Source organism: Lepidochelys kempii, chromosome 14 (genome assembly GCF_965140265.1).
Source record: "Lepidochelys kempii isolate rLepKem1 chromosome 14, rLepKem1.hap2, whole genome shotgun sequence".
Classification (NCBI taxonomy): Eukaryota; Metazoa; Chordata; order Testudines; family Cheloniidae; genus Lepidochelys; species Lepidochelys kempii.
This window is the reverse complement of record NC_133269.1, coordinates 41,045,022-41,060,143: the sequence shown is the minus strand read 5'-3', so window position 1 is coordinate 41,060,143 and position 15,122 is coordinate 41,045,022. Positions and strand designations below refer to the sequence as shown.

General features: G+C 48.0%; 1 protein-coding gene across 1 annotated transcript; it reads right to left on the bottom strand.

The window, feature by feature from the left end:
- Positions 1-3,096: 3,096 nt before the first annotated feature.
- Positions 3,097-9,340, bottom strand: LOC140897528 (acetylcholinesterase-like). Its single transcript, XM_073310245.1, has 4 exons — positions 9,282-9,340; positions 5,650-7,153; positions 4,066-4,232; positions 3,097-3,131 (listed from the first exon to the last, which is right to left on the bottom strand). The coding sequence occupies exons 2-4, from the start codon at positions 7,143-7,145 to the stop codon at positions 3,097-3,099; spliced, it is 1,698 nt and encodes a 565-aa protein (XP_073166346.1). The 5' UTR covers positions 7,146-7,153; positions 9,282-9,340.
- Between the last annotated feature and the right edge of the window lie 5,782 nt (positions 9,341-15,122).

Below are 15,122 nucleotides of genomic sequence, written 5' to 3'. Positions count from 1 at the left end.
CGCTCCAGGTGAGATCCTGGTTCTGACATCATGTGATTGAGTCAGGATCATTAATGACAGCTCTGGGCATCTTTGTTCCTCCTGGGAGGGTGGGAGTAGGTCTGAAATTGCCTGAAGGTGCTGGGCTGCTTCTTAACCTCATTTGGCAATAGGGGTTTTGTTTCTTCTAGTTGCCACCACTAGTCACAAGTTGGTCACTGTTGACCCAAGTTGGGTGAGTCATGGCAGAATGCTGACTGCATATTACTTTGGCGTGGCAGAAGTCAACGTTTATTTCTTTATAATTTTGATGGATAATATCAAAGTTCGTTTTAAAGGATTTTTTTTCAATTTTTATTAATTTCAGCTTTTGGGAAATTCTGGGGGCAGGTCAGACAATTATTTAATGGCAGGTGAGAGCCAATAAGTTAAAGTTTCATGCACTGTAAAACATCAATTGTCAACCCCCCCCTCTCAAAAGATATAAAGTAAGTTGAACTTCAATACATTTTCAAGCGGGATTTTCCTTATTTTGAGTATCTGTACATTTCATTGATTATCAATGGAAATATTTTTCCATCAGATTGTGTGTGCGCAGTGAAATCGATGTATTATGAAGTGTACCGATGTATTGTAATCTTTCCAAGCCTAATATCGCTAAGGAGATTTAGCATAGATATCTGGGGCAGCAAGAGAGCAGGGGAGTTTCTGCTGGGTGGGATTGCGGAGAACTGGCAGAGCTGTGGAGGGGGGAAGCCCACAGCTGGGAAATCAAGAGGCTGTGGCTCAGGATCTGTGGGGAGTGGGGAGAAGTGAGGGCTTGGATGGGGCAGGGTTTGCAGGAGGAGACTGATGGTGATCGGCAGAGCTGGGGGAGAGGGATGGAGCCCAGAGCCGTGATAGCAGGGGGATCAGATTGGGATTGAGGAGTGTCGGTGGAGCTGTGGGGAGAGGGGAAGCCCAGGGCAGTGAGGGGATAGCCAGGGGCTTGTGTGTCAGGAGTGAATAGAGATTAGGTGAATTTTTCCCCTGCGGCTAATTAATGCATCCTCGTCCTGTTCGTTCTTCTGTTGATCCAAACAACTCACACGTTGGGTAATCAGTCGACTTGTGTGTGCGTGTTCTTTCCGTGCCCTGTGCAGCTCTGTGCAGATCGCCGGTTCAGCAGGCCTCGAGAGCCCTACCCAGCATGGCTAAGTGCCGTAGGTGGGATCGTCATTAGTAACCCTGTTGAGGCCACTCGGTGCTTCTGTCCCGGGAGCTGCAATGTCCTTCGAAGATACTGCAGCATGTTCATTCAGCAGAGCTCGATGTTACTCGCAAACGAAGACCACAGGCTCAGTCCAGTGGCGAAGGCGCTCAGCCAGGTTTATTGTCCACGAAGCCCGGTCCTGGCTCCCTGGGTCAATGTCTACACTGCCACTCACACATGTATTAATACTTACCCCTAACAGCCAACGGGACCTGCAACCCCTGAGCTCCATTGCCCAACCCTAACACCCTAATTATAACCTGGCTCCCCAAATCTGACTACCTGACTCTAACTCTTAAGCCTGTAACCCTTAAACCTACTCCTCGTCAGCCCGCCCCTTAGCTCTCCTCACAGCCATAGCTGGCTTCAGACCCCAGATTTTAGGTCTGAGCGAGCCCCAAGCCCAACCCCACTTCCTTCCTTGCCTATCCAGATTGTAAACCCAGCACGGCCCAGTCCAGCCCGCGTGCAAAGTGCCACTCACCCTGTCAGAGCAGGAGAAATAATAATAGATACAGCAGTTAACGATGGGAGAAATGATGGTTCAATGCTTCTTCAACTGAGGTCTGAGTTGAACTGAGAGAACTGAGCCATAGGGCATGCTGGAAGTCAGGATCTGGCGGGCTTGCCCTTCCAGGGGATGGGTGTTTTGCAAGAGTTGTGCCAAGCCCATGTGCTCTAGGGGTTTGCGACACCACCCCGGCTACTGGGACAATGATTAGGTGGTTGAACAGGGGCCTTTCCCCTCTAGGGGAGGCTGGATCTGATGTGGGGAGGGGCAGGGAAGGGGGAACCAGCTGGTTCAGGGGATGGGGAAAGGGACATGGGGCCTTTACTCTCTCAAGGGCACTGGTTCCATATTTTGTCATTCCCATCTGTGTGCACTGAGTTGTGGAGGCTCAGCCCAACCCCCAGGTGGGCCAGGGCCCCTGTCCCAAATTCCACCAGCTCCTAAGCAGGGAGGCTGAGGAATGACTGGACCACAGAGTCCCTGCCCCTCAGAGGAGATCTGTGCAGGGAATGGGGTCATGGGGAGTGGGTGCTGTGTGCATTTGGGGCACTCTCCCCATACCCTGCCAGCTGGCTGAGAAAACATCTGTCTCTGTGGCTTGTATTGTATAGTGGCCCACAAATGTCATCAATAAACCACCAATTTCCTTCGACTCCTTGGTGTGTACAGTTCTTCCTCACAGTCCAGTGAGCACCATCCAGGAGGGAATTGGGGCTAGTGGGTTAGAGCAGAGAGGATGGGGTCAGGATTCCTAGGTTCTCTCCCAAGGACTGGGAGGAGAGTGGGATCTAGTGGTTAGAGCAGAGGGGGGCTGGGAGTTAGGACTCCTGGGTGTTATCCCATGTCTGAGGACGAGAGGGGGTCTAAGGGTTAGAGACATGTGAGCTGGAAGTCAAGACGCCTGGGTTCTATCGCAGACCTTGGAGGGCATTGGGGTCTAGTTGGTTAGACCGGAGAGGCTGGGAGTCAGGACTCCGGCGTTCCATATCTCTGGGTGCAGAGTGTGATCTCTGCACTTTGTCATTTGCCTCTTCAAACACCAGAGCAGCATTTACCCCCGATGTAATCTTTGTTCCCCATTATCTCAACACAACTCCCATCGCACCAACACTCTCTCTCTCTCTCCTACTCAGGAGGAGCTAATCAACCTCACACACCAGGGCTTGGTCTCCAGACTGAATATGCTTTAATGCACTGGGGGTGGAGGAATTGCAGAGGGAGGGTCAATCCATGGATTCCCAGCTGGTTCATTAGCAGGATCCTCGTTAATGAATTGGCAGGCACTAACAGGAACTGGATCCTCTGGTCTGCATGGAGGGTTCCCCCCATAAGGGGATTGTAATTGCTCAGCTCTTCATTCACGGCCCCCCAGGCTGGGCAGGTCTGCTCCTGTGGAACACACAATGAGTGGGGTTAACAGCAGTGGGGAGGAGCTCAGACTCTGCGGGGGTTTGTCTACTTGTAAACAGGAGAGGAGATCTGCAGAGGAAACCAGGTGCTGCAAAGGCTCAGTATGGGATGCTCATCTCTTACGGTCAGTGCTAATCTCTGTGCACTAGGGGGTGCTTTTCTGCAAAGAGCGGCTTGGGGGGGAGTCAGGAGGGAGCTGTCCCCCCACATTTAGTGCCCCCCAGTAATATATTCTAGCAGTGGGGAACGCTGTTCTGCTAGAGATCCCGTGTTTCGCAGCATCTGTGACCCCAGGGTCCAACGTGGAAGCTTCTGTTCTGCCTCCCATAAGCGGCCCCCTGGCACACGGGATTCCCAGTGACTATTGGATTCTCCTTCAATCCCTGCCTTACACAGTTACACAGTGGCTGCATCCCTCCTGAGAGCCAGCTCTATGTCATTCTTTCTTTGCCACCGTTCTCTTCTGTGTCATTACAGGCCACTTACCCTCAGCCCGCAGTGTCCTCAGATCCATCGCTTCATCCCCAGCCACCCTACCGGGAATCCCTCTGTCTGAGCTCATGCCTCCTCCCCTGAAATGGGGGCTACGTGGGGAGCCGATGGAGAGGAAACAAGGTTGTCATCTTCCTACCCAGAGGGGCTGAGGAAGAGAAGATGGGGTAGAGCCTGGGGCTGCCCCACAGCAGATGGGATCTGGAGTTCCCAGGATATGCAAGTTCTCCCCCAGACAGGAGAATCTAGGAGACCAGAAGATCCCATGGAAAAGGGAATGTGAGCTGGGATCTTTTGCTGCTGGAGGGGAGCCATCTCCAATCCAGCCCAAGGGTTGGGGGCCTGGATGGCTGAGAGGGGTGGGGAGAGACGGGGCCTTTCCCCTCTAGGGCTGCCATCCTCTCATCCCGCTGATGCTCACCTGGGACCTTTGGTTTCTCTGACAGCAATGATGCCAAGAATTCACAGCGTGAGGCGGGTAATGCCCTCTCAGGTTTGGGCGGCTTCAGGCTGATGCGCTCAAAGTTCTCCTTTGCGGGGTCGTAGGTGGGCCACTGCTTCCCGCTATCCTCTCCCACCATGGGTTTCCTGCATGGAAAATGAACATGCCTCACTTAGGTTAGTATTGTGGCTTGGTGGGGACAGGAATGTGCCCCAGCTGGTGTCTAACATCCCAGATGAAGGGGTTTGGCCTCTTTCCAAAATGGCTGCCATCCCATGTTGCTGCAAATGAGAGTGGAGCCAGAGGCTGCCCTCAGTTAAGATGGGTGCTGCCTCCCAGTCTTTTCATATGGGGTGATGCTACAGGTTGCCCTTTATAAACTTGGCCACTTTATTTCGTTGTTCTCCATGAAATTGAAGCCACAGGCGGCCCTGAGTAATAATGGCTGCCATTGTAAAATGAGACTTCCTCTAGGGAAGATGGCCACTGTTTTCCATTGTTTGCAATGGGTCTGAAACCAGCCTTCCCTCAGCAAAGATGGACATCCTTTGTGCTCACAGACAGGTCAGAGTAGTGTGGGGAGCAGAGCAACATACGGGGTGCGGGGGGACATGGCCAGGGAATGTGGGGGCATAGATAGGAGGATCTGAACTGGAAGGGAGTGTCTAGTTTTGCTCTTACTTAAAATGGCATCTCTCACTTGTCCTTTCAACGAGGATGCCGCCCTATCAGGGTAAGCTGCCACCACCAAGTTATTTAACAAAGAATTAGGGAAAGGACCACTTGGAGTTCCTATTCCCCCAAAATATCCCCCCCAAGCCTTACACCCCCTTTCCTGGGGAGGCTTGAGAATAATATCCTGACCAATTGGTTACAAAGTGATCACAGACCCAAAGCCGTGGGTCTTAGGACAATAGAGAAATCAGTCAGGTTCTTAAAAGAAGGATTTTATTTAAAAAAAAAGAAGGTAAAAATCACCTCTGTAAAATCAGGATGGAAAATAATTTTACAGGGTAACAAAAGATTCAAAAACACAGAGGATTTCCTTCTGGGCCAAACTTTTAGGTTACAAAAAGAAAACCAGAAATACACTTTCCTCTCAGAACAGAGAAAATCACAAGCCAAAACAAAAATAAGCTAATGCATTCCCTTGCTTGTACTTACTGATTCTGATTCTGATGGAGTTGGATTGCTTGCTTCCAGCCAGGTTACCTGAGCTTCTTAACCCTTTGCAGGGAAAAGGATTTTGTGCCTCTGGCCAGGAGGGATTTTATAGTACTGCATACAGGAAGGTTGTTACCCTTCCCTTTATATTTATGACAGGCCCCTTAACCTTCTCCTAGTTAGACTACATAGATTGAGATCCTTGAGTCTATCGCTATAAGGCAAGGTTTCTAATCCCTTAGACATTCTCGTGGCTCTTCTCTGGACCTTTTCCAATTTATCAAGACCCTATAATTACCCAGGTGATCCCATTAAACCTTCTTATAAATTGGCATGGCATTAGCTTTCTCCCAGTCTTCTGGATCAGGGGGAGAAGAGGATTGTGGGGGATTGCCTTACCCGCTCCAGGCGTACACCGCAAGGTACTGCATCACTCTGCGGCTCAGCGCTACCTCAGCCTCTGTGTGGTTGGATCCTACCACGGATGCCAGGGTCCCGAACACGTAGGGGATCTCAGAGCCGTGTGGCACCCCCATCCATTCAGGTATAGACAAGCCACTGCTGCGGTGGGCGAAGTGGTAGGTGTACACAGGATTTCCAGCCTCTGCCTGTTGCCTTGCCATCTCCAGTACCGGGCACACAACTACATAGTCACCAGCGATTTGTTCCATGGCCCATCGGTACTGTGCCTCTCCCTGCTTCTTCCCTTCCTGGATGTACCACCGTGCCATGGCTTGGATGGCCTTGTCTGGCACCCCTGGCACTATCAGCCTCACCACCTGCAGCAGCTCCTCCCAGCCGATGGAGCTGGCGTTCTCCAGGTTAAAGCCGGGGGCAGCAAAGTATAATATGTAGGATCCTTCGTTGGTGACGAAACCAAGCCCGATGGGTATTGGCTGGCCGTGCCTGCCCTGCAGGAGTCTTGGTGGTGTATCAGGGAGGAAATCTCCATCTGGTGTCGGCACAAAGGGGAGCCCCAGCTGCTTCTTGCGGTTCAAGATGGAGAACTGGTGTTTGGGGAACTCCCCGGGTTCCTTCCCCTGCAGGCAGGCCACCAGGGCCGTGTTGTTACCATCGGAGCAGCCCAGCAGCTGGCCCAGCCTCTGGCCTCTCGCCTTGGCCTCTTCAAGTGAAATCCAAGCGCATGGTGCGTTCGGGGCTCCGCTCTGCAGTGCGGCCCTGGTGAAGAGGGGCCGGCTCCCCGGGGAGAGGAGGTGGAAGCCGACTGATCGAGCCCCAGCATCGTGGCCGAAGAGTAAGAAATGGGCCGGGTCCCCACCGAAGGCGGCCGCGTTGTCCCGCAGCCAGCGCATCGCCAGTCGCTGGTCCCATAGGCCGGCGTTCCCCGGGGCGGCCGGGGGCAGGGACAGGAAGCCCAGCGCCCCCAGCCGGTAGTTCATGGAAGCCACGATCAGATTCTCAGTGGCGGCTAAGAAGCGCCCATCATAGATGTCGAGTGAGGCTGCCCCTGTGAAGAACCCACCACCGTGGATCCAGGTGACGATGGCGGCTGGCGGAGAGGGACGGGGATGGGGCACCCAGACATTGAGGAAGAGGCAGTCCTCAGACTGTGGCACTTTGAATGTCTGTGTTTCAGTCTGAGGGTAACCAGTGAGCAGAGGCTGGTGGCACATATTGCCAAAGCTAGAGGCTTCCAGGACGTGGCTCCAGGGCTGGTGGGGAATTGGCTTCTGGAAACGCAAGGCCCCCACGGGGGGCTCGGCGTAGGGGATGCCCAGGAATGCCGTCACTGTGCTGGAGCCGACCTGGAGGCGCTTGCCCCGGATGGGGCCGCTGGTGGTGAGCACCACGGTGCCATCGTCATCGGAACCAGAGCTGGAGCCCAGCAGGGAGAGGAGGAGCAGGCAGGGGAAAGTGGGGAGGAGTCCCAGCATCGCGGCAGCTGGAAGGGAAACCCCCGCAGAGGGAGTTATAGGGAACTGGATACATGGTCTGTCCCCTCTACGGGGTGCTGGGTCCCATCCAATCCCAGCCACCTAAATCCAGACAGCAGGAGGATGCTCCCTATGTCAGCATGGATCCCCTTTAGCAAATAGAACCCCCTTGTCGGTTCCACCCATGCTCTGGCTCCCTGCTGTGTTCCCTGCTCTGCATCAATCCTGACTCTCATTCTGGGAGGGGAGTGGGATCTAGTGGTTAGAGATGGGAGGGAGGCTGGGATTGAGGACTCCTGGGTTTTATCCTCAGCTTTGGGAAGGGAGTGGGGTCTAGTGGGCTAGAGTGTCGGGCTCTGGGAGCCAGAGCTCCTGGGTTCTATCACTGGTTCTGGATAGGGAGTGGGGTATGGTGGGTTATACCACTGTGGGACCGGAGTCAAGAGTCCTGGTACTGGGCAAACTGGTTGAAATTATAATCAAGAACAATATTGTCAGACATATAGATGAACATAATTTGTGGAGGAAGAGTCAGCATGGTTTTAGTAAAGGGAAATCATGCCTCACTAATCTACTAGAATTCTTTGAGGTGGTCAACAAGCATGTGGCCCAAGGGGATCCAGCGGATATAGTGTACTTAGATTTTCAGAAAGCCTTTGACAAGGTCCCTCACCAAAGGCTCTTATGCAAAGAAAGCTGCCACGGGATAAGAGCGAACGTGCTGTCATGGATTAGTAACTGGTTAAAAGACAGGAGAGAAAGGATAGGAATAAATGGTCAGTTTTCAGAATGGAGAGAGGTAAATAGTGGTGTCCCCCAGTGGCCTGTTCTGGGACCAGTTCTATTCCACAAATTCATAAATGATCTGGAAAAAGGGGTAAACAGTGAGGTGGCAAAATTTGCAGGTGATACAAAATTACTAAAGATGGCTAAGACCCAGGCAGACTGCAAAGAGCTACAAAAGGATCTCTCAAAATTGGGTGACTGGGCAACAAAATGGCAGATGAAATTTAATGTTGATAAATGCAAAGAGGCGCATATTGGAAAGCATAATCCCAACTATACATATAAAATGATGGGGTCTAAATGAGCTGTTCCCATTCAAGAAAGAGATCTTGGAGTCATTGTGGATAGGTCTCTGAAAACATCCACTCCATGTGCAGCGGCAGTCCAAAAAGCAAACAGAATGCTGGGAATAATTAAGAAAGGGATAGATAATAGGACAGAAAATATCATGTTGCCTTCATATAAATCCATGGTATGCCCACATCTTGAACACTGTGCGCATATGAGGTCGCCCCATCTCAAAAAAGAGATACTGGAATTGGGAAAGGTTCAGAGAAGGGCAAGAAAAATGATTCGGGGTATGGAACGGCTTCCGTATGAGGAGAGATGAATAAGACTGGGACTTTTCAGCTTGGAAAAAAGATGGCTAAGGGGAGATATGATTGAGGTCTGTAAAATCATGACTGGTGTAGAGAAAGTAGATAAGGAAGTGTTGTGTACTGCTTCTCATATCACAAGAACTAGGGGTCCCCCAATGAAATTAATAGGCAGCAGGTTTAAAATGAATAAAAGGAAGTATTTCTTCACACAGCGCACAGTCACCCTGTGGAACTCCTTGCCGGAGGATGTTGTGAAGGGCAAGACCGTAACAAGGTTCAGAAAAGAACTAGATAAATTCATGGAGGATTGGTCCATCGATGGCTGTTAGCCAGGATGATCAGGGATGGTGTCCCTAGCCTCTGTTTGCCAGAAGCTGGGAATGGGCGACAGGGGATGGATCACTTGATGATTCCCTGTTCTGTTCATTCCCTGTGGGGTACCTGGCATTGGCCACTGTGCGAAGACAGGATCCTGGGCTAGATGGACCTTTGGTCTGACCCAGTAGGGCCATTCTTATGTTCTTATGCTCTGGGAAGGCAGTGGGGACCAGTGAGTGAGAGCAGGGGGTGCTGGGAGGCAGGACTCTTTGGGTTCTCTCCCCAGTTCTGAGAATGGGGTCTGTAGAAAGGGTATTAGGTGGGTAACTGCCTAGACTGATCCCAATTCCTGCTGTTCTTCCACTTCATTCACTCCCTGGACCCCTCTGTCCCTATCTTTGAGCCAGTGGGGCCCCGGGTAGCACAGACTCACCTGCCCTTCTCCTTGGCACACTCACAGTCGTGTCTTGCGTCTCAGCAGGAATGGGAGCTGGGTGGATGCCTCAGATAGCAAGATTAACAGTCAGGGAGCAGCCACGGGGACTTATTTATCCTCAAATCCATGTTCTCATTGGGCTGTGCACACACGGGGGAAGGAGGATTGGGGCCGACTGGGTGGAGCTGCAGGGGAGGAGTCAAGGGCTTTGGGAACAGAGATCCAGTTGGGTTCACAGGGTGAGAGGTCTAGGGCCTGAAGGGCTGTGATCCCTGAATTGCAGCCACCTCTGTGGAGGGGCAGCTGGGTAACAGGAAATGAACTGGGGATCCTGTGTCCAAAGAAAGCACAGTGTTGATTTTTGGGTAGGGGGCAAAATGGAAGAAGTAAAGGGGGTGTTTAGCCAGGGGACCCAGGCGCATTCCCCACCCTGGAAGGATAGTGCCTGGGGATGTTCAGTGACAAGCGGGGCTTATGGCTAATGAGCAGGTGAGCACTTGCTGTAGCCCAGCACCAGTCCGGGGCATTTGGGTCTGCACTGACTCCAAGGGGAGGGCGCCCCCTAGTGAGTCCCCACACCCCTCCCTGCTGCATTGATCCCCCTAATGCCACGCTGGGGTATGGAGGTCAGCACAGACTGTGAGGGGAGAGGACCCTAGTGAGTGAATGCGTCCCTGTGGTAGGGCACATCCAAATGCCAGACGCCTTCTTGTCAACTTGATTGAATTGGCCTCGTTGGTACTGACCCCGCGCTTGCTAAGGCAACTCCTATCTTTTCAGGTGCTGTATATTTATACCTGCCTACTGTATTTTCACTCCATGCATTGATAAAGTGGGTTATAGCCCACGAAAGCTTATGCCCAAATACATTGGTTAGTCTCTAAGATGCCACTAGGACTCCTTGTTGTTTTTGCTGATACACATCTGAAAGCTACCCCTCTGAAATCTGTCTGGGGACAGCACCGCTGCCCAGCTCCCTGTAGCATCTGCAGATTTTCCGAGGTCTCCTTTTCAAATCCTGCCCTTGCTGCAGCCCTCTTAGCTTGGGAGAGCCGCTCCAGGCGAGATCCTGGTTCTGACATCATGTGATTGAGTCAGGATCATTAATGACAGCTCTGGGCATCTTTGTTCCTCCTGGGAGGGTGGGAGTAGGTCTGAAATTGCCTGAAGGTGCTGGGCTGCTTCTTAACCTCATTTGGCAATAGGGGTTTTGTTTCTTCTAGTTGCCACCACTAGTCACAAGTTGGTCACTGTTGACCCAAGTTGGGTGAGTCATGGCAGAATGCTGACTGCATATTACTTTGGCGTGGCAGAAGTCAACGTTTATTTCTTTATAATTTTGATGGATAATATCAAAGTTCGTTTTAAAGGATTTTTTTTCAATTTTTATTAATTTCAGCTTTTGGGAAATTCTGGGGGCAGGTCAGACAATTATTTAATGGCAGGTGAGAGCCAATAAGTTAAAGTTTCACGCACTGTAAAACATCAATTGTCAACCCCCCCCTCAAAAGATATAAAGTAAGTTGAACTTCAATACATTTTCAAGCAGGATTTTCCTTATTTTGAGTATCTGTACATTTCATTGATTATCAATGGAAATATTTTTCCATCAGATTGTGTGTGCGCAGTGAAATCGATGTATTATGACGTGTACCTGTTGTACCAATAAAATAAAAACCAGCAGGATCTTATTAAAGGGAAAAAGGCAAAATACCACATTTATTGTGAATACAGAAAGAATCATAGTAAGCAGTTAGTTAGTTATAGCTATAACATTCCATTCAATCTCATATTTAGTCACACATTCGTTCATATAAACACACACACACACACACAGGTTCTGCAAGGTTGTTATCATAGTTACCAGCCTTAGAGTTGCTCATGCCAAGCCACTGGCCAGATGGCCTGGACACGAGGAGGGAGCAGGGCCTTGTCAGATGCACATCTGACGCGCCTGGAAGTTGGTTTGCAGAATCAGACCCCAAAGTTCTCACTTTTTAGAGTCTATTTTTATCGGAATTTCTTCCTATGCCAGTCTATGGGAATTGCTTCATCATGCTGTTGCTGAATCAATCAGCAGATAGCACATTCCTGACGGCTCCAAGATGTTATCTTGTTCTTTGGTTCTCCCATTCTTGAGGCTGTTGGGTGGATTCCAGTCTGCCCACCGGGGGGGGGTCCTCTGGTTATTTCCACTTGACGCCTTCTTCAGCCGATGGACACTGGATTCTTAGGCTGGCACCTCCCTGATCATTCAGTTATTATCCACACCAAGCATCCATCCACATACATCCTCTATCTCTATTTTAATCACAATTGTTAATACAACAAAAGGGCGGGGAGTCTCTGGGTGCTGTTTCTGTTGTTCGAGTATTGCTTTGAGTCTCTCTCTCTGTGAATTGCTTTGAGAACAGACTCTGTCTTAGAATGTACTAACACAGTTAGCAGCTTGCAAGTTTCACACACAGAGGGAGAGAAACAGCACCAAAAACCAAGAGACCTCTTCATTAGTAATACCCTGGAATTTAAACTCTGGGGAATCAAACTCATTTGTGATTTTAATACAGAACTTCTTTAATATGATCCAACAGAATCCCCCTTTTGACACTAAGATTTATAATCGTCAGTGTCACTTTCTATGTAGCCTATTCAAGAGAAAGTACTGTGAGGCTGTCATAAATATAAAGGGAAGGGTAAACCCCTTTGAAATCCCTCCTGGCCAGGGGAAAGCTCCTCTCACCTGTAAAGGGTTAAGAAGCTAAAGGTAACCTCGCTGGCACCTGACCAAAATGACCAATGAGGAGACAAGATACTTTCAAAAGCGGGGAGGAGGGAGAGAAACAAAGGGTCTGTGTCTGTCTGTAGTCGTCTTGGCCAGGGACAGAACAGGAATGGAGTCTTAGAACTTGTAGTAAGTAATCTAGCTAGGTATGTGTTAGATTATGATTTCTTTAAATGGCTGAGAAAAGAATTGTGCTGAATAGAATAACTATTTCTGTCTGTGTATCTTTTTTGTAACTTAAGGTTCTGCCTAGAGGGGTTCTCTATGTTTTTGAATCTAATTACCCTGTAAGATATCTACCATCCTGATTTTACAGGGGGGATTTCTTTATTTCTATTTACTTCTATTTTTTATTAAAAGTCTTCTTGTAAAACACTGAATGCTTTTTCATTGTTCTCAGATCCAAGGGTTTGGGTCTGTGGTCACCTATGCAAATTGGTGAGGCTTTTTATCCAACATTTCCCAGGAAAGGGGGGGTGCAAGTGTTGGGAGGATTGTTCATTGTTCTTAAGATCCAAGGGTCTGGATCTGTAGTCACCTAGGCAAATTGGTGAGGCTTTTTACCAAACCTTGTCCAGGAAGTGGGGTGCAAGGTTTTGGGAAGTATTTTGGGGGGAAGGACGCGTCCAAACAGCTCTTCCCCAGTAACCAGTATTAGTTTGGTGGTGGTAGCGGCCAGTCCAAGGTGTAATATTTTGTACCTTGGGGAAGTTTTGACCTAAGCTGGTAAAGATAAGCTTAGGAGGTTTTTCATGCAGGTCCCCACATCTGTACCCTAGAGTTGAGAGTGGGGGAGGAACCGTGACAGAGGCAATTTGAGTTTGTGATTCCAATTCATGCCACATACATGATCCTAGTGATGTATCTTTACTACAAGGTTCTGGGGCAACAGGCAAGGTGAGGCACACCCACTTTTGAGGAGTCCATTCGGTACTACCTCTAGTGTCCAATAGCTTCCCTCCCTCCCCAGCCCACTGGCTCAAGGTCCAGGGTAGCCAAAAGGATCCCATGTGTAATATGGGGAGTGGGTTAACCTTCAATACCTTTGCCTCCAGGGACTGTTGGTGTGCAATTTTGACAACAATTTCTCCCATTAACAAGTCTGGTTTACAATAGTGGAAACATATTGCATCCATTCATATTGATAAGTGTCAAACAATGATCTCTTTCTTTTTTAACAAATGCATCAAACCCTTAATATTTCCCAATATGACCCAGAACATTTTGTGTTCCAAAGTAGCTAGTGCAAGTATCTGCATTTCAGTGCATCCCATAGCTATGGCTGTGTAGTTTCCTATTTCTAATATTTTTTTTTCTTATGGATAAGCCATGTGGTAGTATTAAGCCATTACTAAAGATTCCATTGGCCTTTTAGGTTACCCAGACCAATTTGGACCAAGTCTACATTGGCATGTACTTGTTTTTGTATCAGGCTGTCCTGTAGCTGGGACAGAAAGCTTAATTTATTTTTAAGTTCCTGCAGGTCTTCAGTATTTTTTTTTTTAAACACACAACAGTGCTAGCAACAACACAAAACACAAGACAAAACATAGAACACAGAACACAATTTCTATTGTGACAGTAGATTCATGGTATTGGGTTGCTTTTCAGCTGGCAGCTTTTCCTGATTTTCTGAAAGACAAAAAGAACATGTTTCTACCCCTTTTGGGGTGGCAGATTATTGCTTAAAATATTTCTTTTACAAATACCCTTGCTGATTGCAGGCAAAACAGAGAAATTGCCCCCATATTTTCCTGTTTTTGTTCTATAGGCAGGCCAGGTTTCAATGGCTTTTATCTTTTAAGGGTTATGGGGAAATTATCCCACTGTTTAGTCATTAAATCCCTGAGTTTTCCTTCTTATACAGCAGACCAAGTTTATAATGTTTTTCCTGCTGTGTTAAGCTTTAAGTTTTATTTACAGGTAATAACTGAGAAGCATCATTACCATACGACCTTAAAGGATTTTTCCAAAAATCATACACACTATACGTTGTTACAGGGATACTTATTATCATTAAATTTATTAAAATTATCTTGTTATCCCATGCCTTTTATTTAGACAATTTGTTTGCTGACCAGGTATGTCCTTTATCTGCAGCTCCTTTGTGCTGCTAGTTCTTTCCTTCCTTTATCATTTAGGTAATTTGCATTTTCACAGAAACTTCCTGCTTTTGGATTTAAAGCCATCAGCAGCTCAGAGACTCTATCTTAAAAGGGACACAATCAACTTTCACCAGAGTTTTGATTACTTTTAACTTCTGCTTCCAAAACACACAGCAATCTGAAAAAGAAAACCCAACCTATTGTGGCTCCCTTTGGAGCCCTAATAGCATTTTAATTAAGTAGCATGGTATGTTTGCATTTCTTTTGCCCCTTCTACAATATACCCTGCACATGTTCTGGGGCAAATGCACATTCCTTCCATAGTTTAACTTCTATAACATTATCCAGATCCATTTTTACATAAGGTGTCACTATTTCTTTTTTTGCTTACAGAGTTTTCATGTACCTTTATCAAAGTGACAGTCTGATTACTCAGAGCCATTTTAAGACTCAGTGTTTCTAACATTGCTTCTTTTTGTTTTGTGCACCTCACCCCTGCTGTTGCTTCAGAGAAGCACTGTCTTTTTTTAATTTTTTTTTTACTACAACTCTCATCTGCTATTTTGTTACAAAAACAAACAAACAAAAAACAAACAAAAAGAATCCAAAACAATTTTTTTTATATATTCTCCTGATTTTGACTGCCCTGCTGCAGCCACAACTTAAAAACATTTTAAATTTTGTAAAGCATTGAGTTACCTTTTAAGGGTTAAATGCCAAATCCCAAAGCCAAACAACACTAATTACCTGTGTCTAGCAAAAAGGTCTGTCAGTTTTGCAACTTTGAATTAAAGAGTCAAATGGACTTTTAGTGGCATTAACAAAAACAAAACTAACTGGTCCTTAGAACTTTACATATTTACACACACACAGACAGATACATACACGTTTTCTTTTCCTTAACATCCCTTCCACACTGCTCTGTTTTTTACATCTTACATTCCCTTTATA